The sequence below is a fragment of the Heliangelus exortis genome, chromosome 23 (assembly GCF_036169615.1).
Source record: "Heliangelus exortis chromosome 23, bHelExo1.hap1, whole genome shotgun sequence".
In the NCBI taxonomy this organism is placed as follows: domain Eukaryota; kingdom Metazoa; phylum Chordata; class Aves; order Apodiformes; family Trochilidae; genus Heliangelus; species Heliangelus exortis.
The window spans coordinates 7,091,724-7,119,677 of record NC_092444.1 but is presented as its reverse complement, the minus strand read 5'-3'; the positions used below and the strand labels follow the sequence as shown (position 1 = coordinate 7,119,677).

General features: G+C 41.9%; 1 protein-coding gene across 2 annotated transcripts in view; it reads left to right on the top strand.

Moving 5' to 3' along the window:
* Positions 1-4,893, top strand: part of SKI (SKI proto-oncogene) — a 103,036-nt gene extending 98,143 nt beyond the window's left edge. For both annotated transcript variants that reach the window (XM_071767011.1, XM_071767010.1), the window contains one exon: positions 43-4,893. In XM_071767011.1, the coding sequence (XP_071623112.1) occupies positions 43-231 (189 nt within the window). In that variant the 3' untranslated portion in view covers positions 232-4,893. The remainder of the gene's footprint in view (positions 1-42) is intronic.
* The last annotated feature ends 23,061 nt before the right edge of the window (positions 4,894-27,954 follow it).

Genomic DNA, 27,954 nt, shown 5'->3' with positions numbered 1-27,954 from the left:
GCTGAAATAATTTATTATGTTTCTCAATCTGCTTTTCTCTAGATTGAGGACCTGCAGGTGAAGCTTCAGCACGCAGAGGCTGACAGGGAGCAGCTCCGAGCTGACCTGATGCATGAAAGGGAGGCTCGGGAACACTTGGAAAAAGTAGTCAAGGAACTTCAGGAACAACTGTGGCCTAAATCCAGCAGCCAAGGCAGCAGTGAGAACACAACGAGCAGCTTGGAGAACTAACCCAGCCCTCAGCTGGCACGGGAGTGAGAGCTGCACAGTAAGGGAGGACGTGTGGGGTAGGTGTGTGTGTGCATGTGTGAGCAGTGGGATCCTGGCACACAGAGCTATCAGTGTGGATTCTCATCAGCTGGGAGGCAAATGTTACTCTAGAACAGAAGCACTGATTTACGCCTCTTTTATTTTTTTCCAACCCGTATAGCACAACATCTTACTGTGCCTCTGAAACACAAAGTGTTTATAAACAAAATACTTTTAAGTCCACAGCAAATTTTCTACTGGCAAACTCCAAGCAAGCAGCATCGTCCAACTAAAATCCGAGCAAAAGGCAAGCATGGCAGTGTTTTTATGTTGCCCTCCTGCCTGATGGAACATTTTGGAATTTAAAAAACAAACTTTTCTTATAAGCTATTTAAGATAATTCATTACACAGACTTGGTATTAAAAAATTAACAAGATTTTTATAATGAACCTTTAAAAGCAAAACAAAAAAATCCTTCGATGCACAATTTTTAATGACTTGTTACAGGCTTTGGGATTCTTAATGCAGAAGCCCTCTGGTGATGATGCCATTTCATTAGAAGTTTTCCAGCCAACTAGGAAGCCATCACAGTTCTAATCCCATCACGTGGTTGTATGAGAATTTCAGAGTGCTTTTCACAGTTGATTTCTCCTTAGAAAGAATTATCTTCATTTCCTGTCCTGAACACAAGAAGAAAGGAAGATGCAGGATCAGAAAGGGGTGGGGGTGGGAGTGGGTGGGGAGGAGAAGGTGGATGCTTTAGAGTGACAAACCAGCCTTACAGCTGCCAGGGTTTGCAAATCATCCCATCTTTTTCTAAGGACATCTTCATTAATTGATGTGTTCAAAAGACTCACTTCATCCGAGAGCACTTCAGCTTTAGGAAAAGAAAGAAGGAAATAAAGGAAGGAAATGGATGATCTGTTAAGTTGGCCCAGAAATGAAGCAGAAGACATTGGTCTGCTGAAGTCAGTCTGAAATCTTTCCTCCAGCTCTCTGGCAGCCTCATCCTCCTTGTGCCATCGTACCATGAGTCCAGTATTTCCCTGCTTGTCACCTCTCAGCCAGGATTCCCCTGCCCAAGGAGAGTGCAACGTCACCATAATGGATACTACAGACAAGATGAATATTTTTGCTGCTGTGAATAAGCCTACATCTTTATAAAACAAAACAAAACTTTTTTGTTTTTTAAGAAAAAGAAATTACTTTAATTTTGGGATCCAAGCCGCAGCCCCGGAATAAAAATGCAGCATGCCATCACTTTGTCTTATTGTTGGTGTTGTTATTGTTGTTGATTTAAAAAAAACAAACCAAACCACCCTGTGCTTTGTCAGAACCATCCTCTGCATTTTAGGCCATATTTCTAAAGGTAACAATCTGAGCATTCTAGAGTCCTGCCCAGCAGGTGTGGCAGTCACCCACCTGGTTCTCCACCACGTTGACTCCCTGCGTCACCATTTTTACCTTCATGCAGTGAGGATTCAGCAGTCACTGAATGCCACAAGCAGGAATTCACCAGAGCAGTGAGTTTTAACCCTGGTTTGTATCTACCCAGAGCTGGGGAGCAGTAGAGAAGCTCCCGAAGTGCTTCAGAAATAAAGTTGGTGCTTTAGTGAACAAGAGAAAAGTTCTTTTCACCCATAAACATTCACCTCTTCCTCGAGCTTAGCAGCATGAAGTGAAAATCTGATCTGGGGCTGCAGATGTGCCTTCCAGCTCATCTTTCCTCTCAGCATCTTCTATAGGCAATGCTGACACTTTTTTTACCTTAAGGAATAAAAGTTTTAAAAATTTTAAAAAAAGAAAACCCTATGCATCATCATACACATGAGTTATTCTAAACAAAGAAATGTATTTCCAGTAACCTTTGTTTGCTTTTGGACATTAATGCAAACTATGTAACCTTCAAAATTATTTCCCAGTAGACAGAAAGCGGCTTCCAACCCTAAAATTATTCTATTTACTTCCACTTCATTTGAGATTTTTTTTTTTTTTTTAAACAAGAGCTGTTTGCTTGAAACTATTATAATAACCATTATAATAACTGTGAGCATTAACAAAGAAGTTCATATATAAGTTTTAGGTACAAAAAAAAAAAAAAAAAAAAAAAAAAAAGAAGAAATATGAAAGGAGTAGAATTACTGGGACAGTGGTGTAAAGCAGTTGGGAGCAAGAACAGTTCTGCTGAGTGGATGAGATGAACCTGTCCCTTCAGGCAGGGGTCACCCCGGGGGTTTGGGATGCTGGAGACCCACTCTAGGTGCAGATCTCCTCTTCTAAAGTGCAATGCAAAAGGAATTTTGGTTATGCTTAAGCAGGTTTTGGTTTTTTTTTTGTTTTGTTTTTTTTCTCCCTGTTTTTTTTTTTTTTTTTTAATGTGGTTTTGTTTTTTCTGCTTCTTTGTATGTTTTTTTTTCTGCGTTATTAAATCATATGCATGGAATTAAAATCTCTGCCATACGTATATTCATTAATGGGCATTATTACTGTCTTATGTAAAGGGTTTGTTTTGTTATGCAGAAAAATGTTCTCAGCCTTATGATTTCCAGATCTTTATTACTCACTTATTTCTTCAAGGGAAACTAAAAGATTTTAGCTGTAGTTGATCATTGTGCATTTCTGTGCTGTGCTCCACGGTCAGGAATTACACAGAGAGCAACTGATCCCCACCCCCACTGGCAGCTTTTTGCAGCCTTACTTTGACAAGTTTGGGTTTTTTGGGGGTTTCCCCCTCATTTTTTGGTTGTCTCTCCCCTTATGGCTCAGCCAACCATGGCAGCATCTCCAGCTCTGCTTTTCCCTCAGTTTTCCCTCCCTGTGTGTCCATGAAGCTCAAGTGATGCTTTTATTCCCCAGAATTACTGAAATCTGAATTTTCCTTTTCCTCAAAGGAAAAAAAAAAAAAAACAAACACCAAAACCCAGTGATCAGTCTTAACAATAGCAAAAAAGTCTTAAATAAGCCCCAGGGCTCCATGGAAATGGGTAAGATTTGCCAGAAAGTACCCAAAATGAAGTTACAATTATTGTGCAGCCACTGCTGCTCCTGCCAGGCAGGTGGGAATTTGTCCTGTGTGACAAATGAGCTACACAAATTTTGAGGGTGAGACTCAGGAATGTTTGATCTTTAGGACTAAAAACATCCCAGTAAAAACATTTCAGTAGATTAAGGTTTAAAATCAATACAATTAAGGTGCAAATGTTCCAGCCCAGCAGTTAATCAGCAGGAGTGCATCGTTAATGATTCTGCCCTCCCTAAATACCTTTTAACAACAAAATCTTAATTATTTCTGCAAAATGCAGAATTTACTCCTAATTCAGAATTCTTGTGCATGTAATTTATTATGAAATTATCAGGAGATGGCCACAGAGACACTAATTTTAGAAAAGTCTATTAAAACAGTGGGACTTTTTAAGAAAAAAAACCAGATATTTAGTGAAGGTGCTCGAGGTGGGGGAGTTCTGTGTAATTTCTGTGTCTGCTGGGACCCCCTGGGAGGGAGTTGCTGTTGTCCTGGCTTCCTGCTGAGTCCCTGCTCCAACCCCTGAGTGCAGGACCTGGCAAGTCCCCTCTTCCCATTTCATCTGCTCTTTAGTTTCCTTTGAGAAGTTAAAAGGGAGAAGAGGTGTTTCATACAGGCTGTTGACTCTCCCTCTACTTAAAATATATTACTTGTATATTCAGTTTAATTACTCATTTTTTCTATTACTGAACGAAGACTTAACGAAGGGAAAAAAAAAACCAACAGCAATAACATTCATATCTATGGAGCAGCTAACTAGTATACATAATATTCTGCTTTTCAAACAGAACTAGCCAATGTAAAAAAAAATTAAAAAAAATAAAAAAAAAAAAATTAAATTCAACCTGTAAATACTTTTTTTCATTTTACACTGTTGTATTATAAGTGTATATGGTGTTTACTTTTTCAAAACTCTTTCTTACCTGGTAGTTGTCTTGTTTTATGAGTTGTGTTTTTAACTAAGAAGAACCTTTGCTGTCTGTTAGGAAACACAAAACAAAATCTTTTTGCAAGTTTTCAATGTGGGTTAATCTTTTCTCCATCATTTGCATTTTATTTGTCCTTATTTTCACTGTAAAGTATTTTATTACCAAAAGGTTGATTTTCTTCCCATTCTGCCCTTTCATCAGTCCATGTGTTTTAGAGAGAAATTTTTTGTTGGTTTGGTTGTTTTGTTTTTGTTTTTTAAATCAAAAGAACTCACAGAAATGACATTTTTTCAATTGAAGAAAAACAAATCTTTACATTTATAATAGCCAATAGCATTTCAGCACATTTTTGTTATCCTGGTCTCTCCTATGCTGCTGCTAATGACAATATTATGACTTACTCTACTATTCTAGAACTATTTTTATGTAAGTAATGTATGCTTTCTTGTTTATAAATGCCCGATTTAAAAAAAAAATAAGAAAAAAGCTTGGCATATTTATCTATTTCGCTGTGTACCTTGATAGTCCTTTTCCACCCCCTTTTCCACATCCCCTCCCCCTCGAAGCAGATAATATTGTAAAATAAAGGACTTTATGAGATTATGTATGAAAATAGCTATGCTTATATACCACAGTGACTGAATGTACAGTGTATAGACGCATTACCTAAAATAAAATTGTTTGTCCAGAAACCCCCACGCTCCTGGTGTGTTCCTGGGTGCTCTGTGCTGGCAGCTGGGCAGGCAAACAGAGGCTGCTCAGGAATCTGACAGTGTCTGAGGGGGCAGAAAAGGTTTCTGCACCTTCAGCTGAACAACACAAACCTGCAGAGCAGCCGTGGTGCTGGGCACGAGCCCTGTGGTCTGCAGGTGGAAGCTGCCCTAAATCCTGCTGGGTTCTCTCTGTTCTGGCACAGCAGAACCAAACCCAAACCCTTTACCCTCTTGGTGTTGTTCCTGGGCAGCAGCTTCTCCAAGGCATCACTTGAATGTTTTTGGGCCTGCACACGAGAATATTGTAAGGAGAAAGGAATTCAGGTGGAAATGATGCATTCTGCTTTGTGGGGAAGGTCTGACAACAAAGTGAAGTTGCTTTTGAACAGTGAGAATGGTGAGCATACAAAAGTTTGTAATAGGTCAAAGAAAAAACCTATTTAAAAAAAAAAAAAGAAACACAGAAGAGGGAAAATGTAAAGAGCAGGAGGTGGAAACATGTTAAAGTAATTCTCTCATGGTTTTCTGAGAAAAGGCTGCAGAATTTCCACAGCTCTGGTACATTTCTTACCATGCCCTTGTAAGAGTGGAAAAGCCAGAGAATGATCGAACAGCTTCAAAAAAAAAAATCTCTAACTTCATATTTCTGAGTCAGTGCAGCCCCTTCCTTTCTCAGGGGTTGGGTTATTTCCTGTTTCTGCCACCTGGATGGTATCTGGGCAGGACCAGGCTGAGCTGCTGACTGCTCTGCAGAAAGTCAATTTGTTCTGGGCCCTGCTCAGTCCCCCTGACACAAACCCATTGCTGTTTTCTTCCAGCACACCCCCAAAAAATCACGTCAGTTGGCTTCTTATTCTCCCCCCACAAATGAGCACAGATATAAAAATCCACAAGCTGTGATTTTGTAAGTTTTGGAGCCTCAAAAGTGACTTCACCATTCTTGCTGCCTTCTGTGCAAGTTCAGCTTCCATGAGTGGAATTCCTTCAATCAGAGGGATGGGGAAACTGTTCCTGTCCACATGGGAGCCAAAGCTCCAGCCCTCCCTGTGCTCAGTTCTCCACAAATCTGAGGGAATGACAGACCCCACCCCAAAAGAGTTTTAATTTAAAGAGAGACAACAAAGAATGGGGGGGGGGAATCAATAGCAAAGTGAGGTGAACTGACCTAAGATCAAAGCAGCTGCTGGAGATCTGGAGTAAGAAGTCAAATTTCCTGAGGCCTGAAGTAAAAAGTCTTTGTGTCTTATTCAACAGTTTGTGTTCCTCAGCAACCAGGGGAAAAAAAACCCAAATAAAAGCCAACCAAACAAAAACACACACACACAGAGCTGCTTCTGAACTAGGTAAATACCCAGTAAATTACAGTGCTTGTGTGGAGCACACCTGAAACAGCTACAAAATACCAAAACTTGGGTTAATCAAGAGCTCAGCTGCACCTCAGTCATTTCCATTCCCCATCCTCACCCAGAGGGAGCAGAGGGACAGCTGAGAGGCATTGCTGGTGGAAAAGATGAGAGCCCTTGATACTGCCCATGGTATCCACACCACTCCTTCAATGTGCTCCCACGTTTACTTGCTGGAAATGAATTAAACACACATCTGCAAGGAAGGGACAGAACTTGCAGAAGATGATAGGAACCAGGGAAGCAGTAAAAACCCAGGAGTGTCAGAGTTAATGATGATATGTGAGTAATCCAGTTTTAAAGGCACTGTCAGTAGGAAGAGAGCACAAATATAATAAAACACAGCTGTGTGACGTACACTCCAGTGGAATTTTTATTAGCTGGCTTATGTGCACTTCAAGTCTACCTGACTGCAATGCAAATTCCCACACACTTTTATTTGGGAGGGAAAAAAGCTTCCACAGCTCTCTGTGCTGAACTGATTCAGCTGCATTGTTCTGCACAGCACTGGTGGGTTTCCTGGCTCACCCTTTTGGGTTCACTTTTCTCTTTGTTTCAAGCTGAGACAGCTCCTTATTCCCTGAGAATTTCATGCTGTTAAGTACTTGCCCAGAGCCTGTTCTGGCCCAGCTGTCCCACTGCTCTGACCCCTCTACCAGGTACCCAAGTGCCAACTCTTCTGTCTCCTGTAACTGTAAGAGAAAAAGTCCTTCAGGAGCAGAGGAAACCTGCCCAGGCCAAAGGAGAATGAGGTTTTACTGCTTCAAATGAGATTTGTTCCAAAATCTGCTCATTTCTGTAAACAGCCTGAAGACAATAAGCTCAAGCCATCCTCATTGTAACCTCAGTGTTGAGCATCTTTGCTCGTGTCACCACAGTTTTCTCCACATGTGAAAAACACCCCCTTTTCTCTTTACCTGTCTCCTGGCATGTACCAACAGGGACGTGGTGAGCAATGAGCCTTTCCACTCCACCAGAAATAAGGAAAAAGAACCTGGAATGAAACATGAAGAGCACCAGGCTCACACTGGGACTGGTGCTATGAGGGTCTGCACGTTGGGAAATCCTGAGCCCCTTGTGCACCCCTGGGTCCCCCTGAGGGTGGGGGATGCCCAGGACACCACAGCTGCTCCCACCCCTGCCCTGCCCATGAACCCACCTCACCCCAAACAGATCCTTGAAGCTCTCTGTGTGTAAAGCAGGGATCCCATGCTGCTTAATTCAATTTGGCTGATAACACTGGTGAAAAGCATTGATTTCTTCCCTCACTCCCCCCTGCTCTTCCATCAATTTTCCCAGATAAGAAGCCTGTGGCTCAGGCCCTGCTGGTGAGGGATGCCTTGTAATTGCTTTGAATGGATTATCAGCAGACATCCAGCAGCCATTTCCAGTGCTGCAGCTGTAATCAGAAACAGCCTCACCCAGAAGAAGGACTCTGAGGAAGAGGCAGCTGTTTCTGTTGCCTCTGCTTTCCCTCTTCCTATACTAACTGTATTTATTTATATTTTTGTTACAGTAATATCTGGGACATCCCACTGAAGTCAGGCTCCAGGTGGGCTAAGTGCCATGCAAACCTTCCCTCTGCTTCTGACAACAAATAACACAGCTCAGGCTACAAAAGGATTCTCCTTCCATGCTGCTGAAATCTTGCATTTGGCTAAATTAGGTATCCACCCATTTAAATCAATGGCAAAAAAGTGGGAAAGAAAAAAAATTGATATTCTGGCAATTATGAGCTACGAGACACTGGATAAGACACTTCTCACCTCAGCTTACTGCTGATTTTCTCACTCTGCCAGACTAAGTCATCAGTAGTTTGTTTACAGAGCTCACAGTGACATTCTAATTTGATACCTGGAACACAACTGGTATGGCTGAGGGTTGGAACATCCATAAAGAAGAGAGATGGTTACATAGGAACAAAATTAGGCTATTTGATCTACTGTATTTTATATTAATTTTGTACAGTTACACGTGGCTGTCCAATACCAAGAGGCAGTGGATCCACGTTTACGAAGCTTAAGCTGAAAATTTTGTTGATCAACAGCAACAAAGTTTTGTGTCCTGCACCATTTCCTCAGGGGTAACACAAGGAATCAGCCTCAGAACTCCCATCTGACTGTTCAACAATTGGACACTGACAGAGCCTGCCTGTGATCAGAACCACACCTCCACCCTGCACCACCACCAGCTCAGGTGACAGAGACACTTGTCCTTGTCCCTCTTCTGGGAGTTTCTTATCACAGAATCATGGAATCCTCAGGGCTGGAAGGGACCTGGGAGCTCATCTGTTTCCTCCCCTCTTCATGGAGGCCAATGGCTCAAGGAAGGGTCACAGCCTCTTGTTACACCTGCAGAAGTTGGCTAATATCAAGTGGAAGTTTTTTGTAAAAATCCTAGGCCACAACATGAAATCCTTTCCCATTTTTGCACCTTGAGAAGCAGGATGAAGGCAGGGGGAGAGGGAGCACTGGATTTGCTAGCAGACATGTACAAACTGACTGTAGGGCCTGTGCAGCTGGGAGATAATGTTCTTTGCAGGTCACTGGCTCTTAAGCACTGTGTTATCTCCCTGTAACATACACCTTGTTGTCTTACTGCTTAATTACAGCTGATATGCAGGCCATAATATTGCTTATCATTAGCCAGAGGATGACAATTACAATTTAAGATTAAACTGTTTTCATCTTTTCTTCAGCCAAGTCTCTGTATGACATTTCCTTAGCCCAAGAAAAGATTTGCACATGCAGAACAAATCCATGTACTAATTGGTTATGTGCCCCTCATAATGATGTATAATTCAGGAAGCATGCAGTGCATGATGAAGAGTACTCAGAATTGCACAGAGCCTCCAGCTGAACCTGGGGGGTCAGCTCATCAGCTACACAAGCCTGAAAAAACTCCAGACCTCAATAAAACCAGTGAAGCACTGTGATCTACGTGGGACAGGGTCCAGCCTGGGGACTGCCAAGAGCAGTGCCTCAGCTTGCAGTAAGCTCACTCCTTCCCTTTAGCCATGACTTTTCAGCTCACCTTCCACCCCATCAGCTTCATCCTCTCTTCTTCATTCCTCTCCCCCCTGTTTTCCAAAAAGGCTGAATAATGCTTGTGGTGACATCTGTCCTAAAGGCAGAGGAGCAGCTGCATCCATCCATCCTCCCCCTGTTATTCTCCTGAATTCTGATGCACTGTAGAAATTCGGGGCTTAGTTGAGCAGAACACACTTCACTTGGAAACAGAGTTTCATACAGCCCAACGTTTCTGCTTTATCAGGGCTTTTGTTTCAGCAATGGACACAGTTACAGAGCTCCTAGAGCTGGGAAGTAGTTGGAAAGATTGGACTATTAAGGGATCAGTAGAGAATGATGACTCTGCTGAAGCTGAACTGGCATTAAGCAGCTACACCCTTTTATTCTGCACAAACAACATGCAGGCTTAACGATTGCTTACAAATATTCTGCACTAAAATCCACAATGGCCCGAGAGGAGATTTAACTACTGATCACCACAATAAAGCCTCAAGATTGAGTAAGAGCTGTGTCTGTACCTCTGCTAAGCATTAATGAGATTCCCTCAGAGCAAAGCCTTTAACTCCTGAACATCAATGTGGTAACATACAGTTGTGATGACTCTTAATGGCAGAGGTCAATGGTTTAAATCTTGTGTCCTGTAGTTTGTCAACTCCCATTTATCCTCTCCAGCACAGCACAAGGCTATGACACATAAATCTTCAAAAAACGTGTTCTGATCTTTCACCTACAGTAGATTAAAAATAGCCCAGAGCAAGAGCTTTTAGCATTTTGTCATAGCAATTTCTCTGTCAGACATGATAGATGGGCAGCTACGTGGAAGAAGAATGAGCTGGCCCAGAGATCAGATAATGAAAAACTCTGAATTACACCTCCAAGAAGCAGGAGTTTTACTGCTGGTGGAAATCCCCACTTAGCTGAGCCCGCTGTGTGTTACACCTCAGAAGACTCATCCACAAAGGCATTGCTTTCCTCTCTGTTTTTCATCTAAACCTCGTAACAGTTTGGGGAGCTCAAGCAAGAGTCTTGAGTTCTGTTTTGGATTCTGCAGCCTCCTAGCAGGATTTTGGGCAGAATGCCAGCTCAAGTTTTTTTTTCAAAAAATAATTATTTAAAGACAGGTGCTAATTTTGGCTACACAACTTAATCATAAGAGCTTCAGTCATTCAGATTTTCTGAAAACCAACTGTATGAAGTGTCTCAGAAGTTAAAAGCCAGAAAGTGAATCCTCCTCTCAAAATCTTGCAGAATTACTCTGTTGTTAAGCCTTGCAGCTCACACTTCTGGTGTCTTCTGGTGATCTTGGGGCAATGAGATGTAGATCACCACTACTAAAGCAGGTAACACCTCTTCACTACCAGTAAAAATACAATTCTGACAGCAAACTCTCCTGATCTATTACTGCTAGGTACTAATGGTTTCTTACCCAAAAGTCAGATTGAGATTTTATACACATTCATTTCCACTAATCTAATTTCAAACAGCTTTGACAATGTTTTATGGTAAGTTTCTGGGTTTTGTACCATCAACACTTTTATGAAACCTTACCAAAACAAGTTCTCTTCTTTACCATAATGGTTTTTACAGAAGCTGAACTAAGAGAATGCCACAAAATGTACTCAGCTCTCAGAAGCCTACAATAGAGGATTCCCTCTGCACATTCATCATCTCGGTGCAATAGCTGAAGAAGTATTAATAAATCCAAAGAAATACAGAATCTATTTTTGTACTGTTACCAATTCACTGAATAAAAGATCTTGTCTGTTACAGCAAACCATGCTTTACTTCTATCTTCAGATCAGTGCAGCCACAGCTGCCCAAGTGGAATAGATGTCCAAAGCATTTATTCAGGAAACTGCAGCTTCCAAAGCTGCAGCTGTTTCCATACTTACTGAGAGTGATGCACACTTTCCCAGCAGCTTACACAGACTGAGACACCCACTTACCAGACACCTTTTGACATTCTACCTCTCCAAGTAGCATGCTAAGATTGAAAGAGTTATTGTGTTACATCTTGCAGAGGTGCTGAACAAACTGCACCCAAAAAACCCAAAAAGGCACAGAACTGCTCATAACCCTTCCCTCCTCCTTCCTTGTCTCCATTCTCCAAAGACTCAGCAGCACAACAATCCAGGTATTTATTGGATGTAGAACAACCAGGAAAAATGGAAACTAAAGCATTTTGGCAGCTCTCTGCTTCTCATAGATTCTGCTGTGCACATGATGCTGCACAAAACATCCATGTGAGCTCCCAGAAGCTGAAAGACAGAGAAGGTGGCCCAGAGGGGACAACACAGAACAAACCCAGCTAAACCCAGCAATGCTTTGTATCTAAGAACTCTGGAAGTACTTGAGAAGCTAAGGATTTGTACACTCTCTCCCACAGTTCAGTTGAGCCCATGAAAAACAAACACGAGTGCCAGGACACTTGGGTTAATTCAGATTTAACTACAGTACCCTCAGAGCCCCTTTAGAGCTTTGGGGGGTGGAGCAGGGGGTGACAGAGGCTCTTCTAGTCCCAGATAACCATGGTACAGATTTCTATTTAATATTGCAGTGTTTTCTGGCTAATGTAGACATGTTAGAAACTGTCTGTCATACAGAAAGCTGCAATTTCACATGCTGCAGCAGTGAGAGAGAACACAGAAAAAAAGGTACAGCTGCTGAACTTCACACCAGAAGCCACTCCAAAGCCAGGAAACGTGGGTGATTCAAGCCAGACACAAAAGCTTCATTAAATGGCAGATGAAAGAGAAAATAAAGGAAAACATGTTTAGCACAATTGTACTGAAAGATATTCGTGATTTTAATACTCATATTTTTGTATATTGTCAATTACTTACCTTTGGGTAGAACTTGGAGAATCAAATTGAGTATGAGGTTCAGCCCCAGCCCCAAAAGGTTTGTGACATACAGAGTTATGTCAGATGAAATGGCTGGAGAAAGAAATGCCTTGAGAAGAGAAGGAACAAACTCTTCCAACACCTCATGAGCCAGCAATGGGAATTCAACACATCCAAGAAGCAGGCAGTGCCTTCCAGGACTGCAACAGGCAGCACCTCCCCTCTTCTCCCAGCTGGCAGCCATCACACCTCCTCCTCTGGGTTCTCAGATAAACCCCTTAGAGACCTCAGAGACCAAGGGGCTCTGACAAACCCCAGCCCATGTACACTAAAGAGCACAACTATAAAGGGAGATGGTTTTCTGCCTTGCTGACAGCACCATGAAGTGTCTGACATCCCTGCCATGGCATGACAGTCCCTGGATCTTCATCCCAGAGACCAAACACCCCACTCCTGTGCCCAGTCACACGCTGTACTCAGCTTCCACTCATAAGCAGCTTATATGGAGGCAATAAACTCTTCAGAGATGTTATAAACATTTTACAGGTCAGGGCACTACACATGCTAGGGGTTAACAATTATTTGCTAAGGCAGCTATTAATAATTTACAAAATGCATATGAATTGAAGCTCAGCATAATTCCTTTCCCTGTGTAATGGCTGTTATCTTGGCTGTCACACTGCAGAGTGGTCCAAGGATCTCTGCAGGTCAAAGATTAACCACACACCTGAGGTCAGAAACAGACAAGATCCCAACAAGAAGCTGTGACAGCCTCACACCTCCCACAGGCTGGATTCACAAAACTACAACCAATAGGACTCCTTATTGAAGGAACCAGGGTGGTCCTTCTTCAAGAAAATGCCACATTTCTCAGTCCTGATCTTTCATTACCTACTTTTGGGGTGATCAAAGCAATAAGCTGTTAACCACTCATTTGTATGGATATAAGGGATTACACCCTTAGCATATAGAACTAGAAAAAACAGCAAATGCATCAGCACTTCTTGTTGTGGAAACAACCTGCCCACTGACTGGTTTTTTCTGTGGATTTTTTTCCCCTCAACATGCATTTAAAACATGTCCACCTGTGCCATATTTTGATTACCCATTATAAAGTGGTCATCTTGCATTAAATCTGATTTACTCAGAGTTTACACTACAGTGCATCTTCACAACAGCACTTTCTTCAGCACGTTTTCCTCTGCCAACACTTTTTGTGCTTCAAAGCTCCTCGTGCACAAGCAGGGAAACTGACACTTCCCCTCCCCATATCGCCACCTGCTGTAGGTGCACACTTGTCACATTTATCTCTGCAACACCACAACCTCTTTCCATCCTGACAATGACATCATTTCTGCCCTTATGATACATCAGCCATCCTCAAGATCTAATCCGAGGAAATGTTTAAGCATATTCTTAAGCAGAAGAGCAATTGTATTACCACTAAATGGAACTACTCACTTGCTTAAGCATCTGCTTAAAGACTTTTCTGCATGGAGAGTGTTAAGCCACAGGGCAGACTGCTCCTTAATGTAACCCTGGAGATACAAGAAGAGTGTCCAGGCTGCATTTGTGCAGTCTGATAAGCAGTAATCTGATAAAGACTTAACCACACAGGCTGGATGCCTCAATGAAGGCAGGGCAGCAAGTGGGTATTGCAAGGAGACTGCTTATCTAGCTGAGAACAAATGAAATTTCATTCAAAGAACTTGGTGCTTTAGAGATAAAAGCTGGGGAGGTCCTGCAGGGTGGACACTAGAAGATGAGGTTACAGCCAACGACAGCCAGGCTTAAAAAAAACCCAACCACCTAACCTCTTTTTTCAGAGTGGCAACTAAAAGATGCAGTCAGAGACCTTTGGGAGATGTAGAGGTGTCTCATTCCAATTTATATCATACTGGACAGTAAAGCACTTTGGAGTCTGAAAATCTGGATCCTAATGGCACTGATTTGAAAGTGCAATCAAATGTGTAATATCCTTTTTTTTTAAAAAAAATGTCTGTTCCACATTAATTCTTTGAGTCATTGGAATGAATGTGTAAATTTAGGTTATAAAAGGGAAGGATCACAGGGGAAGCACACTCAGTATTTCATATTGCCCCACACACAAAGAAACAGCTAGAAATCATATTGTAATCCTTAACATGATAGTGCCAATGATATTTTAGGAGAGACTGGGGAAACTGAACTGCAGTTCAGGAGTGGCTGGCTCAGCTCTACAATGCTACTTTCCCAAGGAATGCTCCACTGAAACATCTTATTTAGATTTTATAACAAACAGCTCCAGTCTCTCTCCAGCTGACTCAATGGCAGCTACAGGGACTTAATGCTTTCAAAAATAATTCTCAGTGTCTCTCTAAATTAAGCTACTGAATACTGTTTCTGAAATTTTAAACTTAAGTATGTCCCTTCTCAGAAATGTCAGTGCTGAAGGAAACTTAAAATAACTCTTTCTTCATCCTGCATCTTGAAAACTCCTCTGTAATGAAGTCCAAGCCATACAGAAAGTCCTGCTTTCTCACCTAGTGAAATAGAGCACTGTCCAGTTTCATTTCCCCAGCACTGAAGTGTTTAAATTCCCTGCTTTACAGAAGAATTGCAACTCTGAGCTAGACTCGGTGGTTTCAGTTCTCAGGAGGTTTGTTTCCCACAGCTGCTCTTCAGCCAAGCTGTGAACAAACCTGAAAATTCATTTGAAAAACCCTCTATGGTTTCTCATGCTTTCACAATTACATTATAGCTCTTTCCTCAACATTTACCACCATCCCCTGCAGGGAATTCCCCTGACACATGGGTAAAATTTACCAGGAAGGCTTGTAAACCTTGATAAGCGTTTCATCTCAAACAATGCAAAAACTTGGTTTCAAATAAGTCTGGGAAATATTCTTTTACAAGCTCTGAGATTTTGTTATGGAGGTTTGGACTTTTAAAACTGTTCTGTGTGCTGGATTCAGAGCCCACTGAAGCAACTGGAAGGGCTCACAGTGGTGATCGTGGGCTCCAAATATTCAAACTGCTAATGCCTGTCATTTTGTCACCAACTCAGTAGCAAAGTACCCTGTGAGCTCAGGCTGAGGACAACTGCCCTCTGGCCAGAGTTTGTGGCTGGGGTACTTAATGTGAGACAGCAGATGAGCCCCCCTGAGCAGGGGCTGAAGCTTCTTCCCTTCCACCACACGAGAACAGGGTGTGCACGTCTCTGTGCAACAGTGTTGGACACAAGTCTTCACCAATTTTACTTATCTTAGCCCTCAAGTGATCACTGAGGTCACAGAATTTGCACATCAGAGTAACAGTCACCATGGAAACCAATAAACTGGCATCTGCTTGATGTCTTAACAGAGCTGCCAGGCTGCTTGTGCTGGGGCAGGGAAGCGTGCAAGCGTGCAGCTCCCATCAGTGCAGTGGTGAGTTCTTCCATGTCTCAATTTCACATTCCACTTTTCACTGCTGGCACATCAGTTACTCCAAATGCACAGAACCACTCAGCCTCATTTCCTGCCACTTCTTCGTTAGTGGGTAAAGATTCTGCCAGAAAGTACCGTGGAGATAGCCCCCAACCCAACACCCCAGAGCACAAGGAGCAAACATTATTACATCTCCCCACACATCTACCTATACATAATTAAGGCAACCCATTTAAACAACTGTAAAATAAAGAGCCACAGCAAGTGCTGCTTTCTGATGAACACACACAGAAAAACTCTGCAGTCTGTTGAGCCCACATCTCTTTCACGTGTGCATTTTTACAACGTACAAATGCCTGAATTTCACATTAGCCACTGGTACTCAAATAAACAGAAGAGTGAAACTAAGACACTTCTTTTGCAGGTTTCTCTTGAAACTGTAGTACTTTGGGGGTGGAAACTTCCTACTAGATATGAGCACAGCTCTAGAAAAGCTCATCTTTGATCTTTCTTTATAGCCAGCACATCACAAAATAATTAATATTGTTCAAAAGTTTATGCAGCAGTATGTGTGAATATGTAATAAAGTTTCTGCCTGTGAACACAAGTTTAAATCATCATAAGTATTTCTGCCTGATCAAAGGCAATGACTGAACACAGAATAATAAACATCATGTAAACAACGTCCTGAAACATGTTCAGTTGTATTATCACAGTCTTTAACAAGTAAAGATTACATGAAAAAAAAAAAAAAGGGGGGGGTGGAGAAAGTGTTAGCCAGATTTTAACTTCATGTAACAGATACTTCCATGATGAAATGAAATGTGTGCAGGAATGTACCCAGACACCAAGGGCAGCTGACAGAACAGCCCATGCCTATGTGAGAAATCTCTCCCTGAGAGATGAAGCCCCTGCAGCAGGGTGACTGCCTGTGAACTCCTGATGGGCAGAGGGCTCCAACTTCCAACCATACCTGGGAACACTTTAGGAAAACACTAGCTGGCACGGGCCAAAATTCTGCCAAGAAACATTCCAGCACTTCAGTAGTACAGTATCATGTTCCACGTTTGAGGAACATTCCTGGGAACATTCCCAGGCATCCCTGATTTTACTAGGATGGACAGAGTCTAAGATTTCCAGATGCTGAGTAAAGTTTTGCTACTTGGACACTATCTTCTGAACAGAAAACTCATGCAGAACAAAATAACCTGAAGGCTTTATTATGGCAGGAATTAGTATTACAGTTAACAATACTTCCTAAAAGGCATTCTGGGTCCAGTTTGGAACAAGCACCATTTACCACTTGCCAGAAAGCTGTAAGATCATTAGACCTTTATTCTACACCCTCACTCTACTATTGTCCTGGAATAAACAATGATAAGGAGACTTGAGACAGTCTGAGATTCACCTCAAACACTATTGACAGGAGATCTTAACACTAGCATAAAAAAAAAAAAAAAAAAAAAAAAGGGATCTCAAAGCAGGAATCAATTCCAGTCCTCAGGAGAAACGTTTCAGTGTCTCTGCTAGTGAAAGCACAAACAAAACAATGCTTCCTGCACACCAATCTCCCAAGCTTGAATTTTCCTCCTGTTCACCTCTCTCACCCTCTTAGTCCCTCAGGTGTCATTTTAAGACAGAGGGAAACCAATTCCTGGTGCTGTGAGTTGTAACAAACAGTTCTGTGAAAGCAGTGTAACAGCCTGTGACGTTCAGCCAGGCAAACAGAACACCAGAATCACTGGAAAAGGAAAACAAACCAGAGAGTGCTCTGACGTCATTAGGCAAATTTCTGAGTGTGCCCACACGTGGTTCCCAGGGCACACCACCAGCACTCTCTGTGCAGGATTCCAGGCTGAGTCTCTTGCCTGATGCTGTCTGCTCTTTGCTGATCTCATTTAGCTGACACAGAGAGACAGAGCTCTGAGGAGCTGGTGGTACTACAGGCTTACTCACACTCCACCACACAGTGAGTACCCAGTGAGCAGGTCCCTGGCAGTGGGGCTGTGTGGCAGCTCTGCCACAGCACCCTGCAGTTACCCCACAGCTGCTGATTGGTGTGTGCACATCTGTGCTACTGAACACACTTAATACACAGATGTATTAACACCACACAATTTTTCACACACTGCCAATAAATTTTACCACAGCCTGGTAAGGGAGACATCATTATCACTCACTTGGCTGTAGAAAATTAAGGTGGTTTTGGTTCTGTGGTTCTTTTTTTTATTTGTTTGGTTTGGGGTTTTTTTTTAACATTTCTTACATAATTTGGTTAACAAATAATACATTTGAAACTTATGCAAAAAAGCACTATCAGTATATTCAGAATAATTAATCATACCTTGAAACACTTTCTATACAGAAATATTTTAAGTGGCTTAAAAATGAGAGAAAACAAAATTTTCATTTGTATCCTTGGATTTCTAATTCCTAATCTGCTTGGATCATGTTTTCAGGAGGTTTTTTTTCTCCAACTTCAAACACCATGGAAACTCAGCTTTTTTAACAGGAAACTAATAATCCTATGACATGAATCTAGAGGTGGGCATGAAAAAATCTCCCAAGTATCACAATGTTAAAAACCAAAGAGTTGGCACAATACCTCAGATTTGAAGAGGTGAAGAAATATGAGTGGCACTAGACGGACTTGAACAGCTGTACATATTTCAACCCAAGATTTAAAAATTTCTGTCAAAATATTGCAGTGAAAAACTAACATTCCCCATGGAAAGCAGCTATTCTTGGTGAAAATGCTATTTTATCAAACTCTATTTTCCATTAAACACAGTTTTGACAGAAATTTTTCAACCATCCTTATTCAGTGTTATGCTCTGTAGTTGAAAATGTTAGCAGTTTTTTAGGCTGTCTCTACAACTGCAAAGATTTATAAGGACTTGGCAAAGATGGAAAACAGAAAAAAAAAAAAGGTTTGAGACTCGAATCTCTGTCCTTCATGTTACACACAGCCCTGGAGATTATTTTTACTTAAGTTTAACATTATACATGGTAGTGACATAGCACAGCAATGCTACCTCAACAAAGCTGTTAATACTTTATTTCATGGCTTTTTTTTTTTCCCTTAAATAGCACTGGCAAAGCATTTTCTCCTCAGTCAAGCACTAGAGATTTTCATTGTGGCTCAATGACCTAGGGGACAATTTTTCACCTGGTGAAGCCCTGGTACAACTGGTGTGTGGATTTTGGGAGTCCTGCAGGTGGAGTTGCCCCTTCCTCAAATCTCAAGGAGTGTTCAGGACAGGACTCTGCAGACCTGTCTGCTGGAAAGTGCAGCAGGATGCAGTCTGCAGGCCTACCCAGGACACTTCTGTCCCACAGCAACAGTGCTGGGGTATCAGCTGGTGTAAAGCACAGCCCAGACACAGAACACATTGGACCTTAGGTAAAATCCCCAGAAAACCAAGTCTGAAGGCACAGCTGAGCAACACAAGGCTCCCATATAATGTCTCTTTCTGACCAGACTAACTAAAACATGATGCAGGGCAGCAGCAGCCTGGTTCCAAATCAGAAGGATGTGTACACACACAGACACAAGAAGAATTTTTGCTAATTGTCTCTATGGAACCCCTAAATATCCCCTGACATTATTATAAATCCTTCCTTCCTGCAAGCCAGCATTCCCCAGCCCCTTCCATCTCTCACTTCCCCCACAGAAATGACAGACTGACTCTAATCTCCCACCTGCATAAATCTCCTACAGACAACCACAAATATTTTAGCTATGCTGATTTATGGAAGCATGAGCAAGACTAAACCAAGAGCTATGTGCTCCATGCACACTCACTGATGGCTTGCTGCAAATCTTTCCATTTAAACCACTGTCACTTTGCAGTTCCATAGAGAGAGGGGGAAAAGAGGACTGAAACAGCATGCAGTAATGTAACTGATGGAAGCTCCTGGGAAAAAACCCCAACATTTAAGCAACCTGATTTCTTCCAAGTTTTCCTGCATAAAATCCTTGCTACTAATTGAAAAAACAAAATTCTATTTGAGAGAGGATGTGAAAACAGCTGCAAGACCCCCACAAGCCTTCCTCCTCTCCCCTCTCTTTCAGCCATCCCATTTTCTGACTTTAACTGACCATGGCAATCTTGATTTACAGCCAAGTTGTCTTTTCAGCTAATGCTTACTGGCTGATGCTGCCTGCTTGAGTACCCATGGATTAAGCAAATGAATGAATACTGGGATTTCCTACTCAAATTTAACTACAGCAGTAGTTAGTAAAGAAAAATCAGGCTGTAGCTCCTGATTTGAAACCAGTGAACAGCAAAGACCTCCCTGAATTCAGCAGACCAAGGTTTGAAGGCCACTGGGCACAGGCAGCTCCCCTTGACCTCAGAGAACACCCATCACAGGCAGGATTAGCCTGACAAGAACAAGACCAGAAGCACTGAGTTTACTCGTGGTAGATAAACAAAAAGGACAGAAACTGCACAAGACCTGTCAGCATCTGGCTCAGGGTCCTCACGTTGTGTAAAGGCCTGACAGAGGAAGCTGAATTCATTCAGCTGCTCAGAGCCAAGCTGTTTGAAGATTTATGCTTTTGCACAAGGACATCAACAGAGCCAAATAATGCTGTTGTGGCAACACTATTACTGTTCTGCTGACTACCAAGGAGCCCCAGCTTCAACAAGCTGAACAAAGGGGTTTCTGCACTCTGGGCTCCACCACCACCATTCTCCTGGCACTGTTTCCTCTTCTGCACCTTCCCTGCATCAGCTAAGCCTTCCTGCTGCAAGTCACAATTTCACCTGTTCTCACAAGTAATGTTGGACTGGACAGCTGTAAGCTTCCTGCTCTGCTGCAGCTGAGTACAGCAGGACCACTCATCATACTCCTTTTATTCAAGTCTGACAATGAATTGACTTACCAAAATTTTGCTGGGCACAAGTCACCTGTGTTCTCACATCCTGGCTCCAAGACATAAGCTGGAAAAAATAAAGAAAGGAGGGATAGTTGGTTAAAAAGAAGAGCAACAGATATTTTTTTCTTTGGCATGCAGAACAAGCCAGGCATCTCTGCAATGTGATGGTTATTTTAGGGCATGTTACATTGTCTACATGGTCTATTATACAGAATTCTGGACTGAATTTCCTCTCCAAGCTCTGTGAATAATCACTTCCTTCCTCTAGACCCTAATTTCTTCACTTAGTAAAACATGGAAAATTATATATACTGTCCTTAGAAATGCATTTAATGACAAATCTTTATGTGAGAGCTAATTGTGCAATATCATTAATAAAGGAGGAGACCAGCTGCCAAGTATCTTGGGACATATTCCCATCCATATCAGGGAGGAAGTGCCACATGTTTGCTTTAGGTTTCTCATCCAGTTCTCTGGTGAAACTTGACAATACCTGTTCCAACAGGAAACTTTGCTTTTACTTGCTATGAATAAAAAATGAAACAAACCAGTGGTAACATTTTGTACACGTTTCTATCAGCTATCCAGCTCAAAGATGTGAAAAGAAAATTCTTATTTGAGAAGGAAATCAAAGCCCAGAACTCAGTGGCAGACACTCCAGTAGGGCCCTGTGACTTAATTACACATGGATATTCTGTTAAATATCATTGTGCAATTTAGCATGGTGTAACAGTGAGGAGCAGTGTTACAAACCAGGTGCCCATGTAATGGCATGGAAGCACGACAAGGCTTAATTTGATGCTCCCAGGGTGACACTTTGTTCTTTACACCTCCAAACCCATCCTGTCTGTCCCTGTGGATGTGCTGTGGCAGCCCAGTTGTGCTAAAGAAAAGATTCATTCTGCTAAGGCAAAAAAACTGAAGGCACAGTCTTCGACAGGCACAAATTTTAATTAATGTACTTGCTGTGAAGTAGCTGCCACCAGGAAAAAATGAACAGAATATTGGCTTAAATAGCCCAGACATCAAAGTACAGTTCCAAAGAGGTCTACAAGAAAAGCTGTATGGTAGCAACTCAAAGGAAAAAATAGAAAGGTCTTAGCCCATGAAACATCAAGGAAAAAGAAAAAAAACCCAAATAAAAAATAAAACAAAACAACCACAACTTTAAAAAAAAAAAATTAAAAATTGATTTTTTATTCCCTTCCACTAGTCTTCTTCTGGTCCAAATGATTTCAGTGATTTCAATGATTTCAAATACTGGTAATGTGTGAACCCACCCATGCCAGAACAGTAGAAAATAGTTATTAGAAGATGATGATTGCTACATGAGAATACAGACAAAAAGCACAGATAGGTGGTGTGGTCAGGGTTCAGGACTGAACCTGCCAGCCAGAAGCAAGAGACAGAGATCACCACTAACACAGGTCCTGGCTCAGATTCTGTTATCTGAAGTGGAACTGAGTAGCTTTTGCTGAAAAGTCTTGCATTTCCCCAAACAATACACTCGAGTTCAACCCTTGTGCACACACACATGCACACACAAGACAAAACAAAGGACCCAATATTTATTAACTTAAAATAAAAATTACTTTTGACAGCATGAGTGAGAGACAGAATAAAAGATTTGGTTGCTTATAGTAAACACAGAGAGTGAAAGTAAGCAATGTGCTCATGATAGTAAGGCTGAAGTTTTATTCAGATCATATTCCCACATGGTTTGTAACTACAAACTAGGCAGATACTCCTAACAAGTGTTTCTCTTTTCAGGAAATGTCCAGAAGCAATTTTAGAGAAGGCAACAGCAGCTGCTGCCAGGTTCCCTGCAGCTTAGAGAGGCATTTGCAGTTGCACAGTGGACCAAGTACAGTGACTATAAACCAGTTCTAACATAGTACGAAGTAGCAACATTTTTGGAAGTTTCCTCCCTCAACACAATTCCACTGGCACCTTTGTGCTCCACACAGGCCTCCTCTGAGCATTGAGACAAGTCCTCTGGAAAGATGGGTTTCACCTGAAGCTGTACAGGTTGAGACAGCCCTAGGTGAAACCTTAAATGTGGTTACACAACGTACACCATCTATTCAAAGAGGTGATACAGCAGCAGCACTTCCAGAAAACCAGAGAGAAGTTAGAGAATTGGGATGAAGAGAATCATTTGTAAACCAGCAAAAGGAAACCACTCAAGAGCTTCCCTTTGCAAATTATCCACCAAGAGCCTCCCTCCCTCAGGCCAAGCACACACTATCTGTGTTTTCTGCACCTAAGCTGCTGGTGCTCAGGCAGAGTCATGGGGGTGAGCTATCTATTCTGGAAGCCAGAATGGTGAAATAAGCGAGAGGTCCACAGTCTGAGCACTTCACAGACCTGACCTACTTCAAAGAAAACCAGGAAGGGCAGTAGCAGGTTCATGCTGTGAAGAAATTGTTGCTGCTCCAACCCACCATGCCAGATCGTAGGATGCTGCTGTGAGGTCACCTGAACAGATTCACTACAGAATTCAAAGCCACAAAGTGACCTATTTTATGTCTGATAATGAAATAAGATGCTAGGAAGCATTTCCAGAGAAGTACCTGGTCACTGACTGCAGTGAAATCTCAGTGTGGTTAGCACAGCCCTCCCTGGTATTGCCTGCAGAAGTTAACACACCACCAGACTCACTTCCAACACTTCATTTGTTTACTTGAGAGACTTAAAAATCACACATAATCAGAGACAAACCACCCAAAGGGATGAACAGCATCACAGGCAGCTTCTAATCTCAGATTCCTCTAAGTCAAAAGTAACTCCTTAAACGAGAATATTATTAAACACAAATTAAACCAGGTGTGTATTTAAATATTAAATGTCTGAAGGGTTGCTGCAATTTTTGGAGGAGGTTAAATTTTAAATTTTAAATTAAGAGCCAGGAATTTCAAACCTGAAGAAGCACTATCTGTGACAATTCTATTATTCTTTCCACTACCCCCTTCACAAATAAGAAGTTACCTTTTCATGGTTCACTACCAAACATTAGGACAAATTTTCCAAATAAGCTCATCTCCCAAATTAGGTACCTAAGTGATGGCTGAATTATCAAAAACACACGGGACAAAATCTAGTCTGAACCTGTATTTGGATTTCTTCTGCTCCACAGGAAAAATGGCACTTTGGCAAAATTAAGAGCTTTCACAACAACAGAGGAGGAGAGCTCATTTGCCACAAAACAGGAATTCAGGGATTCTGCCTCTTTCTGCAGCTCCCATCACTTGTCTTTCATAAGAACTTACAACTTGGAAAGCTGAGAGAACTTCAGGCATCAACAGAGTCTTTCAGTAGCAGCCAGGAGTCAGCAGTGAAGGTATTGTTCCACAGCCTATTAAGCCAGTAACCTGCTCTGCTGTCAAAAGCTGTGGACCTGTCATCTCCTGCTCTTGCTCCCTTTCTTGAACCAAATTAGCTTGAACATAGCAGCCAGCCAGATTGTGGAGCTGATATGGCAGGGGAAACAAAAAGCTTTAGTTTTCAGCCCCCTTGTCTCGATGACCAACTGCACAGTCATGAAAAAGGAAAGGGGCAAAATGATATAATTTGGATGCAAAGCCAACTCAGACCAGCCTGACTGACAAATGAAACTGCAGCCTCAAAGAACAGGAAATGTGGCCCCAGGAAAGCAGCTACTTGAGGCTCTGCTCTGGCATTCTGTACTAAACTCAACACAGACTCTGCTGCTCTGCTCTGGCAGTGGAGATCTGGGGAAAGCAAAGTACTGAACCCAGATATCACAGCAGTTCCCATCTCAGCTCTCCCAGTTTCCTCCCAGAGCCTGCATGATCTCACTGCTGAAGCACTGCTCTTGGTCTGTGCATGAAATGGGTGTAGACTGGCTGACTTGGTAATGCATTTTTCTTCTGCTGCTGGGTGCACTTCCCTTAGCATCCAATATTTTTGCTTTTGCCTTTAAAAACAGCACGTGTAGCAGAGAGGCTGGGAATGCTTTTTGTGTAGAGGAAAAAGTATTTCAAACTGAGCAAGAAAGCTGCCATTCCAAACACAGAGAGGAAAGGTTTGAGCAAGAAAACTGTGAACTGTATTCTGCTCATGTAAGAAAATTCTGACAAAATGAGAGAATCTGTAACTTTGCAACCTAGATTTTTACCCCCCAGACAGGGACAAAGGACAGTGCTGATGTGCTCCAGGTGTGGATTCTGCATACCAAGAGAGACAGATTTGTTAAGGATCAGCTGAGTGTGCATCTGCCTGCTCCTTTCCCTGCAGGTTGCACAACTGATGTTATAATAGGCAGACTTCAAAACTGCAAAGAACATTCCTTTAAACATGAGGGTCAGATGGTTCTGATCAAAAGAAAATAAATCAGAAAAGCAAACAAATGCACTCAGTAAGCCAAGTTTCACCATGAAAGGCAAGAGGGTCTTTTTTCTTTGCTTTCTATTGCCCCCATTATCCTTAAAATAGCAGTTCTGGGAAGAAGATTTCAACATAAGCCCTACAAAAACCTGTGGCCACCCTACAGAGCACATTAACCAGAGGAAAGGGTAGACTACAGTGGATGTTCTAACTAATAAAATGATTTAATAACATCAGCTAGTATAGATCACTTATACAAACTTTCATAAGCTTTAGAGTATATTTTATTCCCTTGAGAATTCTTGATGGATGTTAAGACACTTTCCAGCTATCCAATAAGGGCAGAGAAATGGTGCAATCCCAATAATTCATTTCAGAATTTGTTAGAAAATTGGAAAAATTGATCATGACTTCATTTTTGTTTTCTTTTAAAGACAAATATCTGACATCTAAAATATTTCTGGAGAAACAGTACTGAGGAAATAGTTGCACGTGGCAAACAGGCTGAAATCTGGGTAAGAACAAATGCACAGTGGTTCACAGGGCTGATGGAAATACTTCTCAAGACAGTCACAGACAACTAGGAAGGTCTGTTGCAGGTTTTATTTTTGGCTTCCTTAAACGTGATATATAAGATTATCAGATGTACTGCAGAGAGATAAAGCAGTAGAGAACAGAAACAAGACCTTGGGCTATTTAATGAGACACCTTGTGTTAAAAATTCAGCTACATAAAAGGGCTGCACCCTGCAAACCTCTGCAGACATAAGCAGAGGGTCTGACCAGCAAGCTGCTGTTTGGATTTATTGATGAGTTCATCCAAGTACAAAGCCCTTCCCACCTTTGGAGAGAACTGGTAAGCAGAGGGCCACACTACACTAACACCCAAGCAAAACAGGGACCACCTTTCTGTCTGACTACCAAAGGCAGTTTATGGCTCAGCAGCCTCCAGATCTGCTCAGCACAAGCACTTGTTCTAGACTTAAAAACTATCAAAACCAGAAAGCTTGGGAATATGGGACACACAGAGCCTTGTAGTTAAATTCAGAAGTACCCCCTCTCAACCCAGGACAAGACCTTATGCCATGTGATCTGCACTTCTATTACTTATTTGGCTTCAATTTTTTTTTTTTGCAGAAACATAATGTGGACAAGGAGCTTATGCAGACTGGAAAAGATAACTCCCGAGCTCAATTTGTGGCTGAGCTACCAGCTGTTTCTTGCAAAATGTGACAGGTCACCCTCATTTCTGCATGTAGGTTTAATAATAGTTTAAATAATAGTTTCAGATAATAGTTTCAGATGCACTGGGAGAACATGATGAGCACACAGAGGGAAGCTGACGTTTGTGAAATGCTTCAAAATCCTTCTGCTACTGACAATGAAGAAAAGTAAACATCCAACACTACAAACATTCTGGTGTTCACAAAGCTTTTTTCCATTATAACTGGGAAATTCACACATCCAAAGGACACACTGCTCCTTTTCTTCAACCAAATCCATTTCTGCTACTACTGCAACCACAAAGCCTGATGCAGTACTTAATCTAAGTTCCTGGCCTATGTAGTGTGGTCACCAGCAGAAATGCAGCCTGCTGTCTGTCAGGTGGGCCAACTGCATCACGTAAATGCCAAGAATGGTGGAGGCAGAGGGCTGGAGAAATGGAGAGTATATTACTTCACAGTGCAGACAGCTAACACACAACTGCTTGCAGCAGGGCAGGAATTCATACCAAAGATCTCCCCATGATCTTGGTGCCTCCCACACAGACCTTCATCCTCCCTTCTGATGTTCACAGACTGGAAGATTGCAACAGCTCCTGTGCTTGTCCAGTGGGACATGGAACAAAAGGCTTGAGAGGAATTCTCATGGATGTACACAGCTGACACTGTCTGCATGGCAAACTCAACCATTTTCCTAACATCTCAGCTGAAGGGCAGCCAGCTGTTCTCTGTGTGGCCAAGATAATGCCTCGTGCTCACAGCACAAGGCAGAGGCAGTCTGGAGAAAGGAGGAGGAGATCTGAACTCGAGATACGTGTTTTAAAAGGTTGGGCCAAGTGGCATATGCCTGTCCAGTAATTCCTTCTGTCTTCATCTTCTAAACTGTGTAATAGTGTGTGACTAATATCAGTCCTCCCACTTCTTCAGCCTAGTCATTTCAGCTGATATTTTAGAGTGTACCACACTATGTGCTGACATGCCTCCACCCTCTGCTAGCTTTCCTGTTCTAGAGAGAGACAGAGAGAGGGTGACTCATGCAGCTCTCCTACTATTCAAACCTTTTAAGCAAATGCAAAGGAAAGTTTTAAAGGTGCTCTCTTGATTCGGGAATGCCTGGGTGGGGTTTTCTTTTTCTGTGTGTGTTTTGTCAAATTACATGCAATTTTCCAACCTCTCTGCTGCCGAGACGTTTTAATAATTCATGAACCTTCCTGACACTGTCAAATTGCAATTTGGAAATGTCAGTGGTGCCCACTGGTATAGGCATTTGTGGATGTCTATAGGAAATGGAAAAAGAGAAGGATGGTAGAATTAGGTTGCTAAATGCCTTGTCTGGGTTGTACTCTATTTGACAGCCATAATTAAAAGCTGAGGTGGTGGAAAGACAGAAGTGAAAAACCCAAAAGTTAATGTATTTTAGACATGAGATCAGTGCTGACTTCAGAATGTTCCAAAGAAGAAGAAGTATTGTGGATTGTTAAATTGATTTCCAGCATATTTATGTCAGATTTAAATGCAAAGTATTTTATCACCAACTCTGGGCATCTTCAAGAGACAGCCATGCAATGATAAAACCCAACACTGTTGATTGTAACAGGAGTGAGATCAGAAAAAAACCAAAAAGGCAGATCTTCATCCTTTATGGCTTCACATGTCAAACTGACCTCAACCTGGGAGCTTGCATGCAGGCAGTGGATGTGCTTCTTTTATTTTATTTATTTATTCTTTAAAAAAGCACAACCAAACAAAAAGAAACCCACCTCATTTTAGGAACTCTTTAATGGAACAGAAAACAGACCTTGAAAGCATATGAAGAGAAATTGCTGAGTTTTGTTTTTAACCATAAGAGAACAGGCAGAGAATGAAGTCATTACAGAGATGACCACTCGAACAAGTCAGCTCTG